The 22,823-nt window shown below is 42.8% G+C and overlaps 1 protein-coding gene across 3 annotated transcripts; it reads left to right on the top strand.

Moving 5' to 3' along the window:
- Window positions 1-6,477: 6,477 nt before the first annotated feature.
- Window positions 6,478-22,361, top strand: LOC105561792. Of its 3 annotated transcripts, none has more exons than XM_012012106.1 (10): window positions 6,478-7,112; window positions 9,166-10,762; window positions 11,331-11,909; window positions 18,439-18,527; window positions 18,600-18,679; window positions 19,053-19,177; window positions 19,465-19,929; window positions 20,053-20,382; window positions 20,469-20,621; window positions 20,740-22,361. In XM_012012106.1, the coding sequence occupies exons 2-10, from the start codon at window positions 9,626-9,628 to the stop codon at window positions 21,157-21,159; spliced, it is 3,378 nt and encodes a 1,125-aa protein (XP_011867496.1). In that variant the 5' UTR covers window positions 6,478-7,112; window positions 9,166-9,625; the 3' UTR covers window positions 21,160-22,361. The 3 variants fall into 3 exon arrangements, with proteins under 3 accessions (XP_011867496.1, XP_011867495.1, XP_011867494.1); XM_012012105.1 differs by lacking the exon at window positions 6,478-7,112 and adding an exon at window positions 7,119-8,213; XM_012012104.1 differs by lacking the exon at window positions 6,478-7,112 and having other exon boundaries at window positions 7,119-10,762.
- The last annotated feature ends 462 nt before the right edge of the window (window positions 22,362-22,823 follow it).

Raw genomic sequence — 22,823 nt, 5'->3', positions numbered from 1 at the left:
TATCCAAAGTTTTATCTAAGAAATGTAGTAGAAATTGAATCGTGCAGCAAATTTTCTGTAAAAACCCAAGCAATCCTGCAATCCAAGTAAAAACGTGAACCAATTCGTGTAGGAATTATCGTTGTGGCATCTAATCGAATCACTTTTCGAGAGCGCGTCCTTCGCAGGCGATCGCAGGTACATCTGCATCTCTCCCTCTCTCTCTCTCTCTCTCTCGGAGCACGGTCCCGGACTTTCCGTGGGAGCGGAATCCGTTCCGCTGCGTGGGTCACGCGCTTGTCCGGCATAATAAGACGTACTCGTATGTATCTGACGTAAGACTTTCACCCCCGAGGGGCCCTCTGCCGCGATCGCGATCGCGATTGGATCACGGTTCACTGCGGTTGATCGCGGAGGACAACTTGTGAAAAAACCGCTTGAAACGCAGTGCAGCGAAAGACTACTCCTATACGTCGTAGCTCTTCTCTCTAGACGCTCCCCCACGTCGTCTATCATATTTATCAAAATTCTCAATGAAAACCGAAAAAACTATTAGATAATTCTCGACAACTCGGCTCGGCGACTCAAGTCGTACACTACCGCGCCGTAGTGATACAGTTAACTGTCGGCACAAATGCGGTTAATTATCACGTATGAATAGTGCGCACTACAACGTTGCAGCCGCTATATAGGCAAATGGCGAGCATTCCACCGACTTGGCTCTGCGATGATGATTAAACGGTAAATCGGTTATCGCGCGTGTCTTTATCTCGATGTGAGATAAAGATAAAAAATTGCAATGTAAACATTGATTAGTCCTGCCCTGGGATTATCTTTTCGTTTTTCGCAATTTTACATTGTTAAATTTCAAGCGCTTTTAACATCCAAATGTCATTTCAATTACAAGGTTATCTGTTTAGCTTGAAATTTTATTTCAGTTATCACTCACGAAATTATCATTACGCTATACGTAATGTAGTTGGATGTCTAATGAAATTTGCTAAATTAATAGAGATACGTACATGACTGCGATTTTGAATTCGAATTCAAATATACAGGGTGTTATTAAACCGAGTCGAAAAGCCCAATTCAAGCACGATTGGCGTTGCTAGGTGCGCGGTAGGCTGGACTAAGACAGTGATTTTTAATAATTAATAACTCGTTAACTTTTTCGAAAATTGCACAATGGTACAGGACTTTTCGACTCACAATCAGTCTAGTCCGCTCTATCCGGAAATAAGAGGTAAGGCGGGTATTACATAACGCCCTGTATTCCGATTTTGATTTCAATTTCTTATTAAATGTCATTTCTGCTTTGAATTAATGTTTCACACGCGCAAGAATGCTTGTAGTTTTTCAACAGGTATCTAGCACAAGTGCGAAAGTTTTGCTATACAGTATTTACCGTACCGTACATGACGGTAGCGAGATATCTACTTCCCTGCCCGTGATGAAACTTTCGCGAGATGTACGGGCTACATTTGAAAACGTCTGTATTGTAGGGTAGCAGATACTACGTGTATCGTCACGTCAAGTCCGTTATGTCAAGTTTATTCACGGGCCCTTAATTTCTTTGACCTGTACGTACTTGATCGTATACTTACCTCGGGATTCTTGCAAAGCTTGTGTGGGTCAACTGTATTAGGCCAGATATATTTTATTCAGATTATATACCATTTAAATTAATTACGGGATATCCCCGTTTACCTTTTATGGCATTTTGTTGTATGCAACTATAGTCCTGCGAGCCGTACGATGGCCAAGTGTGAGAAAATGCGAAGAAAACGATTGATCGCGGCAAACCACAGCCGTCTTGTTATCATATTACGCCGAGGATAGATCGGATCGAGCGAACGCGGTTGCTGTAATTTTTCACCTCGTAAAGGTTGCTGGTCACGATGGTCGTGTTTCTGCACTAGTGTATAATCCGTAATTTCGCTTTTGCGAAATTATAATTTTAATAACGCGGTCTCTTTCTCTCTCTCTCATTATCAGAGGGGATCTGTCGCCAGGGGATTTCAGTCCGAAAAGTCAATCAATGACCCCTTTTTTGTAGATCCGATAACGCTACAGATTTAATAACCGATAGATCTACATCGAGCTTGCACTTTACGCGTTTGTCACGTACATAGCTGTTGAGTGGATAGTGTTGCGCGCTGAAAGAAAGAAATACCGGTTCCGGTGAACGCTTCCGGTTATACAGCCCCGACTGCGGTCCGGTCCGGTCCGTCTACAGTACCGCTACGCGATATCGTTGTATCGATATTGCCCAACGATAAAAAAAAAGTCTTTACTGAAAGAACTGATCCGTGTAAATTAGTCCAATTTTTTTCTTGTTCTCTATTGAAACCCAAATTGAAAACAACTGACGTCTGTTTCAAGTAACTCTCGAGGGACAAGAATCTCTGCTTTGGAAAACTCGTACGTACCATTTGACAAAGTGAAACGTGTCGACACACAGAGAAAATTCAATTCTAGTTGCGAACAATCGATTGGCCTCGCGAATATTACAGCCAATCGACGTTTAACAAAGTCGCGCGAATTATCACTGATCGTTGAGACACTCATTGACACCAAGTATGTAAAGCACGTACAACGATTCATATCGTATCGTGTCACCTCTTTGCGTGTGTGAGATCTCGTCGTCAAAGGAAATGGCGCTTTGCGCTCGTGCTTGAACAACGAAAGCGTGTTAACGTTATCTATATCAACATCATCGCGATAGGATGACTAACCACCGCCATGTTTTCTTTGAAAGATTTTCTGATTTCAATCTTCTTTTTTTTTCAATCAAATTTTATTTAAACATTGATTCGCTTCACTCGTCTCTCGTGAAATAAAAGAAGAATCGAATTTGTCGAGGAATCCAATGACAAGGTAGATGACGAAACGCGCGTCTTGCACTGCTACTATAAAGACCGAACGATGTAACGGGGCATAATTCCCCGAGTAGAGCCAAGAGCGTGCGTTTTTGCGCGCAGACTGTAGTACGCTTACGCGTTATTCCTCTCACGGGACAGGTTTATCCGTGCACATGCGTGCAATTATCCGAAGATGACGTTTCCTTTTATTATTTTTCATCTTTTTTCCTCTTTTTCTTTTTATCTCTCTCCGTTCCGCCTCGAACGTTTAGACGAAACCAGATCATTGGTGAGAGGAGAAACATTTGGCTGATACTTTTACACGTGTCAGCTAACCAGAAATACTATCTATGTTGCCCATTTCACGGTCTACAAAAGAGGAGATGCTTCCGAGACATTTAAATGTTGTAAAATTTGGAATGCGTGTAAAACGATCTTAATCGGGGGATCTGGAACGTCACGCAAGCCGATTGAAACCGATTGAAATTCGATAGAGGGACCTGGACATCTTGGAAAAATTTGTCAAGTTTGATAACGTGACGATTAATAATGAGCGATAAGCAACAAAGATTTCGTACGCGGACGCCACATTCACGCCAGTCAATTTTTATCTTTAGCTCGCGCAGAACGTCCAAGCTTTTCAATGATCAATTCACAATATTGCCCTATCGATCGAAACCGCTCAACTGCGCACAGCTCAGTACAGAGATTATCGGTCACGAATTACACGTTTCGCGATTAATCGCGATTTTATACTATCTCGCGATCGAGTACTACCTCGGCAATTAGGCCAAAGTTGAGGAATAAGAGAAAAGTTGAAAGGGATATTATTACATTGAGAGGGAGAGACGAAAGAAGAAAAGTAGAAAAAGACCGTTCGTTACGACACTTTACGACAATCGTGCATGGACATCGTACGTTACATCGGCAGGACGTTAAAATGTTTCCAGTCTCACGTCACTGGCTACCCGGTTGGATTCATCCCAAGTCCCAGCAAAACTCCCACGTGAGTACGTACAATGTGCTCGGTAAGAAAAGGCACACTGTTGTGTGCGCTGTTATTAACATATATATATGCGTGCGTGTATGTGTGCACTTTATTCGGCTTCTCTTCTCGATATGCCGGATACGCGACACATGTTCGAAATCCGCTATATGCGTCATGTGTCAGGAAAAAACGCACATATGCATATTTATATACGAATTTCCCAAAGTTGCGCGTCCCTTTTTAATTGCTATTGTTAGTATATGCGGTGAAACAGGATAGGAGTGAATAACAGGATTTTATCTCGAGTTAATTTGAAATTGTCTCACTTAATTTTCTGAGCGATAAATCATCGGTCCACAAGACATTTCATGCAAACAATGAAAATTGTTTCTCTCTCGGGATTCGAATCCCTCCAGACTGATACTGATAATCTTTTCACACTTGGTCTCGATTCTTTGAATAATTTCTCGCTCAAGTGACAAGTAGAGAGCTGTATTGTCACAAGACAGAATGAAATTTCGCGAGAAAGTAGCCCGTGGTAGATGTAGAAGAAGTGGTAGGAGATCAGTAGGATGATTCGCGATAGATTTGTCCATTTTTACCAAGGGGGAAACCGCTGACCAAAATCTTGTACACCAATGCTCACTAGTGCCCCCTCGATTTTTACGATCCATAGGTACCACTATTCCATGCCGGATTGTCTTACGAGTTAAATTTATGCTGACGCAACGCGACGTGTCAGAGTGTAATTCGACAAATTACCGCGAGAAATTAAAGCGATATTAGACCTCATTATACCTTATTAGCGCATCCACCATTCACCGAAGGCGCGAATCGCGCTATCGTGACCTTATTCTATGCAGATATTTTAGCGCCATGGGATTGGAAATCATTTTTATGCTCTGCACACAAACATTTATAATAGTTTGCGATATAACTTGCAGCGAAACTATCGAACATTATCAAACGTTGCTTACAACGGCATCGAGTGATTTGCTGGAAAATATTTTCTTACGGATTCAACCGTTATATAGACGTGCGTAAAAATGCATGTGTCATACAGGTGATAAGGACGTTGTTGATGTACGTATGCGGCATTATCTCGACATCGTCGTAATTTAATGCGGCACAAAACTTACGCAACCTCACGTAAACAGCGAGATTTCAGACAGAGAGGGCCCTACACTCTCATATTTCGCGAATAATTTTCCATCGTCGACAGTCAACGTGCAAATATGCAATATTTACGAGTGTGCCAACAGCAGAAACGTTCTCGTATACGTTACAATCTTATGTAAAATCACTTTTCGTTATCACACCCGATACCGATGCTATTTCCCGCGGCGCATAATTTCTGCGAAAGTTGGGCGCTACAATTTTTCTATATTAAGGTAAAAGAAACCGCAACTTGCAGGGAAAGTAGTGGTTCTTTACAGATTGTAAACACGATTGCTGATTCGCGATTCAAGAATGGGGAGTAAAAGATAATACTCGGGGGGAGAGAGAGAGAGTAGCAGCAGCCATAACAAGCCCTTTGTGACGTCTCATTACAATTTTCAATAACCTATAAGTTGAAACGACAACCTGCGCCAACAATTTCACACGAGAAAGCTGATTGCTCTATTAATTTTACATAAATAATTTTCCTAGACTAGCGCGTTTCCTGTAACACCACTTTCTCGACACCTTTCGCACGATTTGTCGCTGTCTGATACACCTTTTCAAACGTCTCTCGCGTGTAGTCTCCGCCCAGTATATACGTATGTACACTTTTCCAAATGGAACATAATTAACGCGCGTGTTCTACCGAATGTTACCAACGTTGCTCCTTCGATATCGATAATGTCATGTAACATTGTCTGACGGCTTCCAAAGTAGGTACTCCACAACATTGTTAAATGAACCGCGGTAAACTCATGTTTCGCCCGCGTCGGTCTACTAGGAAAATGGCAGATAGATATTTTCCACGAACGTAACTTTCGGACTGCACTCTCGTGCAATCGAAATCATGCTTGAAATTTTACAAAAAACCCGTACGACTTGGTAAAACATTTATATATGCATTTCACCAGGTTTCAATTCCTTCTATTATCACGACTGATTCTTATCGCAATTGCGATGCTCGTACTGTGTCTTTGACGATAACGCTTACTTAGCATAAGACAGCGCGATGCTTGATTTATTCTGGTTATTTATACCGTGTACACGTGATAAAGGCTTTTTTTAAAGATAGGCACGCCAATGGATATGCTTTGTTTAATAATTTGGAAATACCTAACATTAAATAAATGTGCATTTGACTGATGATAAAATTTAATACTAAACAACACATGAGAAAACGCCAATGTGGGTCACAAGGCAAGATGTTGGTAGCCCAACTCGTAATTTTTATTATTTAAAAAATGTGAATCCATATACCGTTTCTTTCCATCTATGTCCTGCACGCCGGTTCCTTTTCGGACATAATGCAGTTTTCTAACGGGTGGAGTTATTATCGTCAGCCAATTCACGTATTGAAATCGATGAACGATTTGTAATTATATTTTTGATGCTACATTTAGCATTTAATCCCTCCCCCCTTTCTCCGTACTGTAAATTATTCTTATCGCGAAAAATATTACCATAAAATTTAATATTCGTGCATTAGTGCAAAATATTCGACGAGCTTTTCTCCCTCTCGCCCTCTGAATGCAACAAAGATTCGGCAGGACGTGTGTGTACGACGCACGTGTGACTCTCGCCATGCGACACGGGCGAACGTATTGGCGAGCGAGAGCGGAGAGGCGAGAGATACCAGAGTGGTTAAGGAGTGGCGGCGGGCTAAATATAATCCGTAGATCAGAAAACACGCATACAAACTGCGTAATCCCCCGCCTAGAAACACGTTTAGTCGTCTTAAAACTATCCACTGCTCGCTATCATTCGTTTTGGGGTTACGCCGGTGCACATGCCGGTTCTTTCTCTCTCTCTCTCTCTCTCTCTCTCTCTATTCTCCCCTTCCCCGTGCGGACTTTGCGCGTTTCCGCACTCGTTCTCGCAAGCGCGACAAACGGTCCGCGACCGCTGCAGTGACTTCGGTGCAACGCTCGTGCGCGTATGTGCGTTTACGAGCGCGTAATACGAGCGACACGCGCTTATAATTTACACCTGCAAACGCATCAACGACGGTGTGCTCCGATTACGATAGTGTTATCGCGTAAATTGGATAAATTGAAAAGACTCGGTGTCTTGTCCACGATCGTTGCAGCGATTCAACTCGTATCTCGAATGCGAGCCTAGGGGAGGTATATATAAGGAAACGAAAAGAAACTTTGATCGATTCTCTTTCGTAGTGCTTGGACTTTAAAGTGCGGTATTATTTATTGTTATTTGCGTCGAAGCTTCCTAGTGTCTTTTAGCATCGAAGGCCAAGCCTCTCGTTCAAGTCTCTTAATCGCACGCGGTCAAGTAGCGAAACTGATGGAATAACTTCCGTCAAAGATAAAATTTGAGTTTACTCGAGAGACGTGATCGAAAGATATACATTACCATCTCGCACACTTTGCTGGTCTAATTACGTTACGTCTCAATCGTGTTACATCTCTCGCAATCAGCATCACTCATCTCTCTCTCACTCTTTATTGCGTAACATGTGATATCGAGTGTTGCCTGCAGAGATTACGTTGCTAACAATAAGATAAAATGACAAGTTCGCGAGGGATTAGTTTGGCTCTGTAAAGTTTCTATTTTCGTGATAACCGCGTTGCTTACTCGAGCAACAGTGGGAATGTCGGCGAGCGGCCTCAATTTTTACAACTTTGTAGAGCGGAATGCAAAGCGATCGTATCAAAGAAATATTGTACAAGAGACGTTCCCCGAGCCGACTTTTCCCGTCTCACGCGCGCGAGGTGTAGGCATAAAACAAACACTTGGTAAAGGGACCAAACTAGGGAGAAAGAGATGTATCGTTCCCTAACGGTCATCTTCCTTCTAGGTTGAAAAACATGTAAATGAAAAGTGCTGAAAGACTTGGCACGTGGGAATCAAGACCAACTCGCGAGCGATCGCTTTGTTCCGTCGTAGCGTAATAATATCGCGCGTGAAGAAGGGAAGGACGCGGAATCTTGGCTAATTCGAGATCGGACGGACGAATCTTGGGATAAAAGGAAGCGCGGGGAACTCGCGGCACAGAGACGAACGGTGCGCGTGCATAACACTGCACACGTAACGCGCGGACCGCCATGATACGCGATTGTTGAGCGCGGTATCATGTGACTTGGAACCTTGCGAAAAATGCCAAAAGACATCGATCTCTACCGTCATCGACGACAAGTGCGTTTCAGAAAATGACCTATTTTCATTGGAGCCTCTCGAGTAATGGTCATTGCGACGATTCGAGAAGGATGGTAACTAAAAAACCTACATCTTCCGGTACGCTACTCCTTTACGGAAGACGACCGCTCGTCGCCCGTCATGCGAAATTGACCGAGCTCGATCTCGGTCCTCGCGTGTTATTTAGAACGCGAGCGATACGTTACGAGAGCGTGAAGCAACCGCACGAGAAAAGGAACAACGGCTAAATAACTATACTCGAAGAGAATTGGAACGCGGCACTTTGCACCGTTCTCGTACCCGTAACCCGTTACACTCGCTCGTCATACGGCATACAGCATACAGCTCCGCATAATTATGTAATACGTAACACCGGTTGAGGACGGCGGCGTAGCATCGTCGCGTCGTTCGTTTGGATTCGTCAAGGCTCGCGCGCGTGATCGTGCGTGATCATCCATTCGCTGCTTCCGTGCTCGCGGTGCTCGCGGTGCTCGACGTGTTCGACGTCGCGCTCCACTGAAACCTTCGCCTGTACGTACGTATATTCGTGGGTGTTGGTGTACATACGCGCGTGCTTATAATTCTCGCACGAGCGGTCGCAAAACCGCGCGACATCGTTCCTCAGCCGTTCTCCATCGTCGCGCGCGAGTCACGTATGCGTCCAGCCGATGCTTCGATATATGGTCAAGTCGGGAGACGGGCAACGCGCGAAATTCAACGTGTACGTCCGGTAAATTTGCTCGGCGCCATTTTCCGCAACTTGCCGTCACCGTGTCGATATTTAATTCGATCCGCGGGAAATCGCATCCACGTCGATCGTCGCTCGTCTCGCCTTTTTTCCTCGCGTTACGCATCGTCCAATCCGTTCCATACCTCCTACCAATCGTCCTACCACTCGCAACTTTCACGAAACTTAGAAAACCTAGAAAATTGTAACGAGCACAGAATTTCGAGGATTCGCTATGGATGTTGGCACTTGTTCGTTTAGAAATATTATAAATGAAATTTGCCGAATATGGACTACAGGAATGCTCAAATGTCATCGACTATTCCAATTCCTACGATGACTCGTGAAACCGAAGATGGAATAGAACGTTATTATGCGTTGAAGAAATTTGTGTAATGTACAAGTTGGTGTAAAGAAAATGGCACGTTTGTGCTACGCAAAATAGAGGCTGCCATAAAAGTGCCATCGTTATCAGACTATTATGCGGCTATTTTCGTACGAAGAATAATTCAGATAATTCTTGGGCAACGAGGTCGCGCTAGCGTGTCGACGTATATGTATACAGGAATACTAAGGTCTCTATCGACACCACTGTCGCTTCCTCCGACGGATTAACGTCGATCGAAGAGAAGAGAGGAGAGGAGAGGAGCAACTTGAACGTTCCGTCGACCAACGAGTGCTTTTTCCCAAGAATCGTGTGGAAAAGACGTCGTCGTAGGGAAAGAGGGAGGGTTCTATGATTAACTATATAGATGAGAGATGAATGAGATGCGGCACGTTTTGACAGGTCTGAGAACTCCCGCAAAGAGTCCGACCTTGAACAGTGGCGGCATCGCGAGTGTCGCAACAGCAACGTGGTACGATGTCCCGACGCCGATTATCGTGCACTGTCGCGAGTTCCGCGAGGTGGATCGCGATGAAATCGACGAGGCAACGAGCAACTGTAAAAGCTCCCGCGAGGATGAGATGAGAATGAGGTTCGTAGAGAATAACATAACGTCCAAGTCCTTGGAGAGGGATTCGAGAGTCTGGTCCTCGGAGACGTCGGGTCGACCCTCCCTGTCTGCCGACAGCGTTGGCGAGATGTCATCGCGGAGCAGCCAAGCGAAGGAGGCAGTCGTGAGCAAGAGACGCAGCACCACGATGGAACTGAACGCCACCACGACGGTGGAGACGGACGCCGATGGCGTGCCGACCATCAGTTTCAGCTTTCTGCGTGCCGATGACAATTCTCGCACCACCAAGATCACCGACGAGAACGACGACGAGAAGGACGAGATCGTGATTCTGGAGGTCGACACGAGCGATCAAGCTGACTCGTCGGCAAATCAATTGTACGACCTTCCTAAGAGCGCCGTCCTCGAGAGTAACGGAGGCTCCTCCGAACGACCTGGTTGCGACAAGGAGATACCGGCAGTTGGCCAGGATCTTTACGACGTGCCGAAACCAAGGCGCAGGGACAAAGACGCGTCTTGGGACGAATCGCGAGAGAAAGAGCCGCCGGTCCGCGATCTCGAGCGGGAAAAGTATCGAGTCGCGAGCACGATCGCTTCGACCGAAAGGAGGAAGCAACAACGCGATCGGACGAAACGTTCCACCAGATCGCTCAGATCTGGCAGAAGAAGCTACGGCGCGTCGGACAGCGACGGTTACGACGCCGGCATAGCGTCGATGTCGGGCTCGTACTCGGACCCAGAGTACCCGAACGGAGGCGAGGGCGAGGAGTTGTCGGAGAGTGGCGGCTCGGACCGCAGCAAGCGGCTCAGGCTGCAGAAACGACGACTGGGCAAGGCTTGGGGCAGGATGCGTAGCTGGTTGCGAGAAGAGAGGACGAGGATCGGCCAAGTGGTCAACAGGCACGCCAAGTTGCAAGCGGTCGGCGCGCTTAGTCCCGAGGTAGTGTCGAAAGAAAAAGAGAGAAGGAAAGAGCCCAAGTAAACGTTAGTTAAAGTCGATCGGTCGTGTAAAGCTCAACTACCTATGTTTCTACGCGCTACCGCGCTTTCTTTTCATTTCGATCCCTGTAATCGAGCCCTATCTCATCTCTCTCGAGTGCGATGTTAAGCGTACGGTCTTTACGGCAAACAGATGCAAGTTTTAATCGGTCCTCTTTAACTAATGTTTACGATTGCGTTGCTCGCGATGAAATTCGCGAAATTTTTAATTTATATAGCTCATCGCTTGAAATTCCATTTCGTTATACATTTATACCCACTTTTCCGGAGTTATACCGTTATACTCAGTCGACGAAATAAAGTTCAGGTTGAATAACGCGCGACGAGTTTCCAACATTTCCGACTTGTCGATGCCTCAAACACGCATAACATTTGAAGCGAAGAAAATGCACGGGTTACCTTCATTCTCGCGCATTGAAATACGCGGAAAAGCGATGAGTTTTCTGGCTTGCGCTAAATCCTTTTCATTTCATTTTGACCCATGTTTTATCGAAAATTCTCGCGGCAAGGTACGAAGCAAACGTGCCACACCCGTGCAAACGTCAAAGAGCAAGCAGCGTGGCTTCTACGATCTGACGCGGGCCCACACCCGGGAGTCTGGCTCGATCACCAGGGTGGAGGAGTTTGGTCTGTCGTCAGTATCGGAGGAGGTAAACGTTTCCGATGATACGGAGAGGCCAATGTCAGCATCGCCCGATTCGGGAAAGACGTCGGCAAACGGCGCGGAGAGATTACGCGGCAATTTGCGAAGAAAAACTGTCAGTTCGGACGACATTTTGGAGAACAATCGAATGGAATTGCAGCTGCGAGGATCTTTAAGCGTGGATAAGTTATGTTCGCGCGTAACGGAGAACGATGAGAAGCCGACGCCGACGCCGACGCCGACGCCGACGCCGACACCGACGCCGACACCGACGCCGACGCCGACGCCGACGCCGACGATGACGCCGGTGGCGGGGAGCAGCGGTGATGCCGAAGCGTCGAGGGATCACGGTGGGAAAAGTGGTCTGATTAAGAGGAGAATGCTCGGGTCAATCAGAGGGTTAATGGCCTCGACTCATCTGTTGCAGACCTACGAGTCCGACGAGGTACTTTTGTTGCTTTTTCTCATTACCAGAATCACACTGACACGTGTACTGTAGTCGTTTGCGCACAGCTTGAAAACTATTGTAGAAGGAAATGGAAAGATAGATGTGTGAACTGAAGGGCGTAGACGCGTAGACGATGCTGCGTGCGTGCACGTGTGTGTTTTCATTGTTGCTTCGAAGCGCCAATTCCGGATGTGGAATATATACACCCGTGCACACGTGCTGTGCATATTCGAGTATCGAAACGCTACTGAAATTCGAATAATTTAAATTTGGTTAAAATTCATGGTAGACATCTAGAGTTAATGACTGTTTAGCTACATGGTGTAGTAAGTATTGCAAGAGCTTGTGACATCGCGGAATGCATCTTTTGCTGTATTGCCAATTAAATATGCTACTTTGCCGGATAACGAAAACTTATGTCGTGCGAGTTTGTCTGTCGCCCTCGCGCAACGAATTAGAACCATAAGATAAACATTGAAAACGAGTGATCGTAACGAATGAACGCAACGCAAAAATTCCAAAGATGAAATGTATGCGTTAGAATCGTGCATACGTACATGCGTTTTAAGTGTATCCGTTGAAGACGAAGGAATCTCTTACGAAGAAAAGATTTTCTCTCAAGTCGCAAATGTTTGACGTGTTTATCCCTAATCATGGTATACGTCATGGCTCGTTTGTCACTGGCAATCTAAGTAATACTGCCACGTTTCCACGGATATTTCACAGCAAATACAAAGTAGCCATTTCTACGAGACTTTATGAGATGCACGCGCCATCAAAATCAGCGACACAGGGCTTAGAAATTAGATGCGTTTGCGCGCCTTCTTTCGTTACGCGCTTCGCCTTTTACGAAAGACTTTTCAAACGCTGCTCTCAGTGATGACATCATTTTGATCGAAAATTGCTTTCACCATAACAGACTTTTTTAGTGCATTTAGATTTGCTTCTTGCTCATCTATCAAATCACCACATTATTTACGCGAATTTGCCATGCATGAAACGTCTTTCCTCTTCCGTTTTGTGAAACGGGGGACTGAAACTGGTTCCCAATTATCATGAAATGACGTATTTCACCTTTGCAGAGTTAATTAAAGAGTTGTAACTAAAATGTATAACTCTATAAAAAGCAAAAAGTGAAACTGTTGAAAAATATAGATTACAAATGTAACGGAGATAATGTCGATATCAAAATTTGTCGCGTTTTCCAATTCTGCTTTCCCCAAGTTGAGACTTTACCTGGCCGCTTATCCGATCGAGAGATTTATCGACTGTCCAAGAGAAATGGCGCTAAGCGACCAGGCACGAGCATGCTTCGAAGCATCGCAATAGCAAAGCATGGAAAGTGTGGGAAAGTTACGCGGAGAAAATAGCCGACTTTGTTTCACACACGTATAGGATACGTTGTGTATCCGTTGTACGAGTATATGCGCGCACATGCGCAAGGCTTGACCGCCTTCCCTACGTCTTTTCCCTACATGTCCTGAAAATCGTCTGCATATGTTAGTGTACGATCGTGAGGAACAGGATAGATTGCTCGACTCTAGCTACATTCGACCGCGAGTTTTTCGATAGCGTAGCACAGGAGTCGATGAGTTTCTCCATATGCTCTTGGCCGATACGTATAGATTCGTGTCATGTATAATTCCTTGACGAGGGCAACGTAGATAAAATTATCACTTTCGTTGAAATCAATTATTACGCTCGTTTTTTTTGCATTTCGAATTATCGATATTGCGTATTCATTGCTGCCACGGTCAATAATTTTCGTTACGGTTTTTCGAATCAGCATTTTCAACGCAAATTCTGTCATTTTTCATTGTAAAGTTAATTATTGCATATTAAAATTAGGGCGCAACAATTGAACGGGCCGATGGCGACTGGTCACGAATGACTCACAAACAGAAAGAAATACGTTGGTGACGATGAAAGTTTCTTTGTTCAACGATAAATATGTATAGATGAATCGTCCGATATGACGAGATAAAAGGCGAACTCCATTCGGGGGAATTCACACGCGTTGTCTCGCAGTAGTTAACGTAGTTGAAGATGTGAGCGAGGAGAGTGAAATTGGACGACTGGCACGTTCGCCAGTAATTAATACGGTTTTACAATTGTGTATATTTTTCATTCTTTCACTCGATTTAAAATAAAGAGTCGTGAATATAAATTAATAATTATTGAATCAACCAATGAGCGAGCCAAGTGTGTTAATTTATAGCTACGCGATATATATCATCATTATTTTACGAATGCTAGATCGCTCGTATGTCTTACGTGCGCTGTAACAGTTCGATGGCGAGTGGTCATTGACTGGCGCACCTGTCCATTGCGACGAAGCGAATGGAAATAAACCACCTGTTGCAAGTGCACGCCCGCGCCCGTTTCACGTTTGTCGTCATCGACAAACCTACTATGATCGACTGTATCGATTAACCTTTTAGCGTCCGAATTGGCAATAGTTACACCAACTCGTTTCATCTCGACCCGTTATCCATAAATGCACACACACACACATACAATCGCATTCGCTCTACACTCTACACGGAAACGCGCTACTCGTTCACCAGATATAACGGCGTTTATGTATTTTTTTTAAGGGAAGCAAGTGAGAGGGGAACAGGCGGAAAGATGAGATTTTTAACGATGCTAATTTTTCGTCTCGTCTCTTTGGCCAGGCATATTTATCGGTATCTGTACCGGTGAGGGATAGGTGCTCATTTTTATCTGTTTACTTTTGTATCTCGCGCAATTTACAATCCAGTATTGAGGAAAGCTTTCAAAAAACACTCACTTGATATCGCGCGATTTCTTCTCTCGCTTGTCTTTCTCTTGCGGAAATAATTTTTTTACGCACAGATCGAAACACCAATTGTAAGATTTTATTCTTTCTTCTAATAGAATGATGGCACCCTTCAACGTATAACATAGTGCGTATTGAAGGGTGAATCTGCCGCTTGGCCGATCATCGATCCAAGGCAAATTGTTGTCTAGCAAGCGTGAAAAAGATTCCAAGTACACTTGTGGAAATATAACGGCGAATAAACCTGTTTCCCCCATGTGACACTTAATCGATTACAACTTTCGCCGTGTTGTCGACTTTAGAAATTGCTCATGTATACACAAATTTAGCTCATTACATCAATTTAATCGCGTGTGTTATGAGCATTGGCAGAATAATCCTTTACAACAGGGGAAATTAATAAGCTCGCTCATCTACGCGACAAGCTGACCTAGAGATCTTCCGATATTCAGATGGGCACTGGTAGCTGTTGCATTTCGTATTACCGGACGTAGAGTGCTGAATGCGTTTCGTAACATCTAGTAACTTTTAACATTTAATAATTGATGCGATTGTGCATTTAATTATCGCCCACTCTTGACGAAATACCGAGAAAATGTAGAAATACAAATGTAAATGGCAAGCAAGAAATGCTTTCGGTAGAATTTGTCGACTCTGTAGAAAGTTGCCCCGTCATTTTGTTAGTCGCATTACAAATAAACCCTGTCTGTTAGATGTTGCATTGCGTACAATCGATATGCTACATCGATCGCACAATCGTTTTTTTCTTAAATATAATGTATACAAACGTAACGTGAAATTTTATTACATCGAACATATTGTTGTGAATACTAATTATTAATTATTAACGTAGGTATCTTATGTCTCTCAAAGTTAGGCAGTTGTTTCACGGTAAAAATTACAAATAGTAGTTCCAATTCGTAAAGACAGACGACTTTATATTTTGTATACAAAACTCTTAATCTTTTCGTACAGATAAAAAGGTAATATTCAATGATTCAGCAGGAAAAATTATCAGGTTATTGGGAGTTGTTTCCGTATCTCCCACTTTGTTCGTCAAACACATAATCCGGTCAGATCAGAATCCCTATTTAAAAAGAACTTTATCGATAATATTGATTCTGAACAATTTTCGGTTCTGAGTCACAACGAAAAGATCCATGCCAACGACCTGAGAATTATCAATCATATTGAAAAATGACGCGCCGAATTTACTCAACTGTATTCCCGAACAGTTTTCTATTAAAATAGTTTTATATAAAATTTTTAGCCGGTGTGACTTTTGAACGTCTTGTATAACTTGTATACGCGCGACAGACACGCGGATGACGGAAATGTAATATCCTTGCCGCCTAGTATCTCTATAGCTACTACTATTACTGCTTACCGCTGGAGAGAAATTACGTAAACGATTGCACATTATGATCAAATGTCGGGTTTGCATCGATGACTTTCTCATTTAGAAATATTTTGCCAAACGAAAAATCGCCAGGGCAAGAGTTAAGAAATGTGGCAAATTATAATGACGTATATTCCGTCATTTGAAATTGATTTACATTTATATATCAGTGTGCTTTTTACATTTACGGCGTAAATACTTGTTGCCGCTAATAATTTATGTAATTTATTTTCACTACTTGATTTTTATACGAGTCACATTTTGGACGAGTTTCAATGTCATTAGTCAATATCTATGTCAGAACTGCTGACATGGAAACCTAATTCATTTGACTGGCAATTATCAGTCGTATTTAACACGTCATGCTCTAATAGCGCTTCGTAAAAAGAAGATTTTTCATTATCGAATAAAATCTTATTTAAACAAACGTACTATCCAATGGATACTCGACAAACTCGTAGACTATCAGCGACGGTTTTGTTTTCTTCCTTTGTAGCACGTGACGTGATAATTTGTGCGTATGTATTAGTAACAAAAATTTATCCTATCTTTGTGTATGCACATCTTACGTAGTTGTTTCGACTTTCCTCAAAGCCTAGCGCGAATGAACGCTTGCTTTCACCGAGTGCCGCGGGCCATGATTAAGCTTTAATTCGAATCAAGTGTCAGTCACCTTGGCGCATGGCGCGGCAAACGAAAAGAAGTGCGATATCCGATAGCCGCGGGAACGTTTATCGTGCACGAACAAACGCCTTTCCATTATAGCTGGTGTTTTACGATTTTATCGTTCCTGTAGCTTCCGGGACGAGTCTTGGAGAAGAGACGCTTCCTTTCCCCAAGATATGCGGCAATGTTATCCACGTTGAGTACTTGACGGTGCACCGTTAATATACAAAAGGATTTAATGATGATATTTAATAGTGAGATTTAATAATGAGAAAATAAAAAGAGAGAAAATGTCCACATGTCCACACACGTGCATACGATATACTATATATCCCCTCTCATATGATATACTATTGGATCTTGCAACTATTACTGGTTAGACGTGTAAGATAGACTCAGCATATGTGTCCTAGGCAGAGCAGAGAGAGAGAAGCAAATCATACGGGAAGCTTTTGTTTATCCTGAGGAAGGAGCCACTTTTTTTACATCAAAGGACAACCCCCTCTCATGTTAAACCCAACTTTTACCATTTCTACCGTAAGGAAATGTATATGAGTCTAGCTTATATGTCTATGGGTATACTATACTTGGAAAAGGAAATTAAATTATACATAGATATATGCATATGTATAGTATGTGCAGGACGTACTTTATGAACAAAACAGAGTATTCGTGCAAAAGTAAACGATACTGCAATAAATTAAACACCTGAGAAAGTTAAGGCATAACAGCGATAAATCAAAGGATTGACTGATAACCGATAAGTATTACGATAAATGTATCGTAATTCTTTTGACCAGAACAATTTGCGTTGTAGAAGAAGAAAAGTGTAAGCGTGAGAAAAATAATGGTATCGTTCGGTATAGTGGTAAATGTTGCATACAATCGGCCGTGACGCGTGGTAACCGCTATCTCGTGCTTTCCCTTCCAGAATCGAATGTATTCGAGTTCAGTCTACAATTATACATTTTGTCTCTTGAATAAGCTTTTAAGATATTGTCATTTCCAACATCCACAAGGCTTTCCTAAAATTTTTATAAATAACTACAAAAAATTGGCTTGATATAGAAATTGGTAGACATTTTTATATCTTGGTTAAAACATTCTTTTTTTTGGAAAAATATCTACGAAATAGTACCACAAATTACAATGTTCTCAAATCAAGCAATTATTACATGTGGTATTTCATGAAAACGTACAATTTTGTAAAAATTAGTACAAAACTTTACTACTTTTTAAAATTTGAGAATCAACAAAATCTTAAAGAATTAAAACATCTGCTTATTTGTACTTCATGTTGATTTTTATAACACTTAAAATTTACGTAGAATTTCCTAGATTCTGGTAGCTATATTTTATAGTTTTGTAGAATTTGGTAGAATTATTTCCGGCAGGGTTGTCTACGAAAATAATTAATGCAATGTAGGACTTTCTTAATGTTATTTAATGTTACTAAATTATTCTAAAGAGACTTTATGGCGATATCGGTAAATGTGTGGGGTCAACTTGATCAAATGAGAAAATATCTGAAGGATAGCAAAGCGCGAAACAGGATTTTGAAAAATCCTCCCCATTCTTCCCTTTCTTTTTCAAGTATCGAGTGTGTCTCATCGTTATCATCGTTACACGCAACTTTTTAATGTCGTTCTTGTTACGTGCAGGGAGGACAAGGTGGTTTCGAGGACGTGCGAAGATACGTCAAACAAGGAGGCGATTTTTGCAAGGAATTGGCATCGATTCTTCACGAAAGGTACTTTTCATCATGCGTCTTTTGCGCGAGCGCGATTTTTCAATGAAGAAAATACGAAAATATATGTTTCAGAGCTGAACTGGAAGCTACGTACGCGAAAGGGCTGAGCAAATTCAGTAGCAAGCTGACAAAGGCATGTGCCAAGGACCAAGGTGATTGCCAAGGATTGTCCGTTCTTTTCGATAGCAAGAATAATAATAGTAACGATTGCAATTGTGCTGTAGTGAATTAATAATAAGATGAGCGGGAGTTTATTCCAAAAATTTCTCTTTAGTGAAAACTTGACTCGATTCAATAATCGTATAACGTTTTCCTTCGTATCGCACGTATTATTGTACACGTTACAATCGATAGATGTGCGAATTAATCTCTATTTGGATTTTCAAGTAAGACTCTTTCCTCCAACTCTCTGCTTCTCTCATTGTCAGTTGGTTTATCTTTCACTTATCGAGCAAATAGATACATCGTAATATCTCCTAGTTGGTAAGCAAGGTACGGATCGCAATCTCCTCTTTCGTAATGCAGGTGGTAATAGCAACGGAGGTGTAAACGAAGCATGGAGGTGTGTCGGCGAAGAGATGGAGGCTGCAGCGGAAGCCCACCGGCTATGGGGCATCGCGTTAAGCGAACAACTCGCCAAACCGCTCAGAGTAAGTCAAGAATGGGTTTCTCGACTACTTTGGAGGGAGATGATTGTACTTACGCAACGTCGCGCTCGTTGCAAAACGATTGATTAAACAAATGAAAATCGGAGGGGGTAGAGAGGTATGTTACCTTGGAACACGTGGAATGTTATCTCTCTCCCTGCCTCTCGTCTCTGACGAATTTTCGACTTTCTCTTGGCGAAACTTGGCGAATCGAAAAGCGACGGGACGACACGAGGTTGCGTATGCAGTGAAAATGTAGCTTATTGAAAAGATAACTCGATGATACGCAGGTGGGCGTCGCGGAGACGCAGGGCCGATCGAGGAAGAGCATCGAAAACTCAGTTGACAAGGCATCGAAATCGCTTCAGGAATGGCGTGGGATCATGGCCAAGAGCAAAAAGCAGAGCTTTGCGTGTGCGCGCGAGAACGAGAGGCTGCAGGATTTGGCGCGGCTACAGACAATTGGTCAAAGCCAGCAGAGCAACAACAGGTCGTCGAGTCATCACATGACGGAAAAGGAAGCGAGCAAGCTGGAGGCTAGACGAAGAAAAGCCGAGGATTCGTCGAGACGAGCTGACACCGAATTCTACACGGTCAGCGTGAGAGCCGAGAGGGCCAGGCTCGAGTACGAGAGCGCGATGAGGAAGGGTGCGAAGCAGATGGAACTGCTCGAGGAGGAGCGACTGAGTGCCCTCAAGGACCTCGCCAACGTTTACTTGACGCACTTGCAGGCGCTGTCGCCGCGACTGCAGCAGGTAATGCATACGGAAAGGGTTATTTTACAGGTGCGCCTTCCATTCGCACTCATTCACGCCTTTCATTCGCACCAATATATAATATAATGAAATTAATGGAATCACTTGATATCACTTTCTCAGAGTACCGAGCGCTTGCTAACACCCGTGCGCAGCTGCAACGTGTCGCAGGATCTAGAGATCCTCAAAAACCTCGTGCGCCGAATGGACAATCACGATGTGACCAACGCGGAACAATTGTTGCCCGATTTCTACGCCGAGCACGTGACGCTGGCGATGAATCGCGAACGGCGGAAGCAGGCGTTGGTAAGGGTGCTGCATCTGATAAGGCAAGATCTCGAGAGGGAAAGACGAGGTAGAGAAGGCCTGGAAACGTTACATCGTGCCTTTGTCAAGACTCCGGCGTTTGCGGCGGACGAGAGCACGCAAAATGTGACGGACAAGCTGCAACATGTACGCGTCTCCTGTATTTACCGCCAATCTGACGCAATTAATTGGCGCTAGCTGCCAGAGTTAATAATTGTCGCGTGTTTTCGCAGATGCGCTCAATGTTGCTGTACTTGGAGGCGGCTAGATACAAAGTCGGTGGTACGCTCGCCGAAGTGGAGGGTAGCAAACGGACCAAGCATCCCTTGTCGGAGCACATCTTGGTCTCGAGAGACAAGCAGGGTTTGCAACAAAGTGTTCTCAAGGTGTAGTAGCCAGACATTTGTTAACTGAATTATTGTAAATCGACCTCGGGATTTACTCAATTACTGTCGAACAAACGTACGAGAAAATACAAAAACATAGCGTTCTCTCTACTCGCAGATTCCTTCTTGGGCAAAGAACGAATCCTTTGAGATTCAGGACATCGATGACGAGCTCGAGATGCATTTAACCAAGGATCAAGACGCCGAGGCTCGCGATTGGGCTGATCGAACCGCCGGTGACGGCAATTCGGAGAATCCACCGGACGAGGATGATTTCAGTGACTTTGACGAGTTTAGCAGTCACTCGGAAGACAACAACAACCAGATTGATGGTACGGAAATAGCGACGGCCAAGACTGAACGCACGGAGCAGTGCCGAGCGATTTATCAGTACTCTGCGAATCTAAACGACGAGCTCAGTCTCAGTCCGGGAGACCTGATAACCGTTCATCAAAAACAGCCAGACGGCTGGTGGATAGGCGAGTGCAGAGGCCGTACCGGCATATTCCCTGCCACTTACGTCCAAGTCATTCATTAGTAAGCGCAGATTTATTGTCCATGTTATTATCGATATGTTTGGACTAGGTATTGGAAAGAATTCCACGTGACGTTACGTGACGAGACGAGACGTATAATGAAACGATAGTGTCCTCTTACGGAAGCTCCTTCCATCTGGTTTCGTTAAATCAAGTAAGAGTGTTATTACGTGCCAATAGCGTTACACGCAACCATTACTTTATACTTTATACGCACAAATCGAAGATATTTCAACCGCAAACTCGCTCGAGCTCGCATAAAACTGAATTGAGAATTAATACCAAATAGTAGTTACCACACCGATACGTTTGGTGCCGACAAGCTCTGGCGGAATAAATATTTTTATCATCTTGTTATACTATTTGCGTTTATACGTTTGTTTCATTCTTACTACTGTACAATTAATATTTCTTTTATGTGTACTATTCTGGAAAAATCGACTCGAGCTACGACTCTGATTGTGAGTTAGTATTAACAATGCATTTTTACTCATCGTGCGTATTTCTATTCTTGTCAAGATATGCAATACATTATGTTTGAAAACTTGATTGCGTCATCCGTTTTACTGACGTTAACAATTCCTTAGCGTGACATCTATGAAATTTTTATCCATGAAACAAATTGTATCAACATTTTATTTACATTGATAAATTATGTTGATACTGGTGTACCTTTTATTTTCTCTCTACTATTTCATTATTTCAACTAGACAGTTTTATTCTTAGAGTTTCCGTTTTGAGAATGTTATTTTTCAAGCATGCTGTATACATATCTCATTTTTAACGCCAAAATTATTTCATTGCACGTGTATAACGTTTTCCTTATAATTTATTGAGAGAACATTGAATACAGCAGACTCTCTCGAACTACATGTGCGACTCTGTAAAACGTACAAGTCAAATTTCATGAGAGAGAAGTCAATATTCTATCAATATTGTATATATAGTAACAAAAAAATCGTTAATAAATTCGGAAAATGTTGGCAACAATTTCGAATACAAATTTTTAAAACATTTGCCGAATATATAGCTGAAGTCACCAAAGTCAATGAAAAGAGATGATATAAAATATCTAATAACAAAACCATCTAATATTTTTTAATTTAAGAAATTTCGTGTAATCCGTTTACACAAATTAGACATACAATTTTATATAATTTTATATCAACAATTTTCGCGACAAAGTACATCATTTTGCACATTATTCTTAACTTTATCTTGTTATTATTACGCATTATTATTGTACAATTTTGTGCAAATAATTATAAAGTAAACTTGTACAGTTTATTTACATAAAACTGTACAATAATAAATCTGCCAAGTAAATTAATTGTTTTCCTTGTCGTATCATCCCCCCCCCCAATCCTACCTACCAGTGTAGTTAATTCTTCATTTTCCTATCTAACTTTCTTAAAATTCCTACCGAAATTATAATTCTAATTAAATTTCCTTTTACTGTCGAAAATAACAGCCCCATATCCCTATCCAGTACTCTTGCGTATTAATTATCCTACTTACACCAAGTTTATCTGCGTTTTACCCTATTTTTATCTACGTGTATGATATTTCTATACCCACCCGTATCTTTAACTAATATATTTTTAGTTACGACCGGGATTATCCGAAATTGTAGAAGATGGAATCTAGTTTTTAATCGCGATTCCTA

The sequence above is a fragment of the Vollenhovia emeryi genome, unplaced genomic scaffold, assembly GCF_000949405.1.
Source record: "Vollenhovia emeryi isolate VEMERY1.0 unplaced genomic scaffold, V.emery_V1.0 DF939200.1, whole genome shotgun sequence".
In the NCBI taxonomy this organism is placed as follows: Eukaryota; Metazoa; Arthropoda; class Insecta; order Hymenoptera; family Formicidae; genus Vollenhovia; species Vollenhovia emeryi.
The sequence above is the reverse complement of the archived record's forward strand: the minus strand, read 5'-3'. Positions and strand labels throughout refer to the sequence as shown.

Excerpts from the sequence above, each read along its gene's own strand:
- LOC105561792 (XM_012012106.1), top strand. The coding sequence starts at position 9,626 with ATGAATGAGATGCGGCACGTTTTGACAGGTCTGAGAACTCCCGCAAAG. Across the intron at positions 19,178-19,464 it reads AACTCGCCAAACCGCTCAGA|GTGGGCGTCGCGGAGACGCA; the intron begins GTAAGTCAAGAA and ends GATGATACGCAG. Across the intron at positions 19,930-20,052 it reads TGTCGCCGCGACTGCAGCAG|AGTACCGAGCGCTTGCTAAC; the intron begins GTAATGCATACG and ends TCACTTTCTCAG.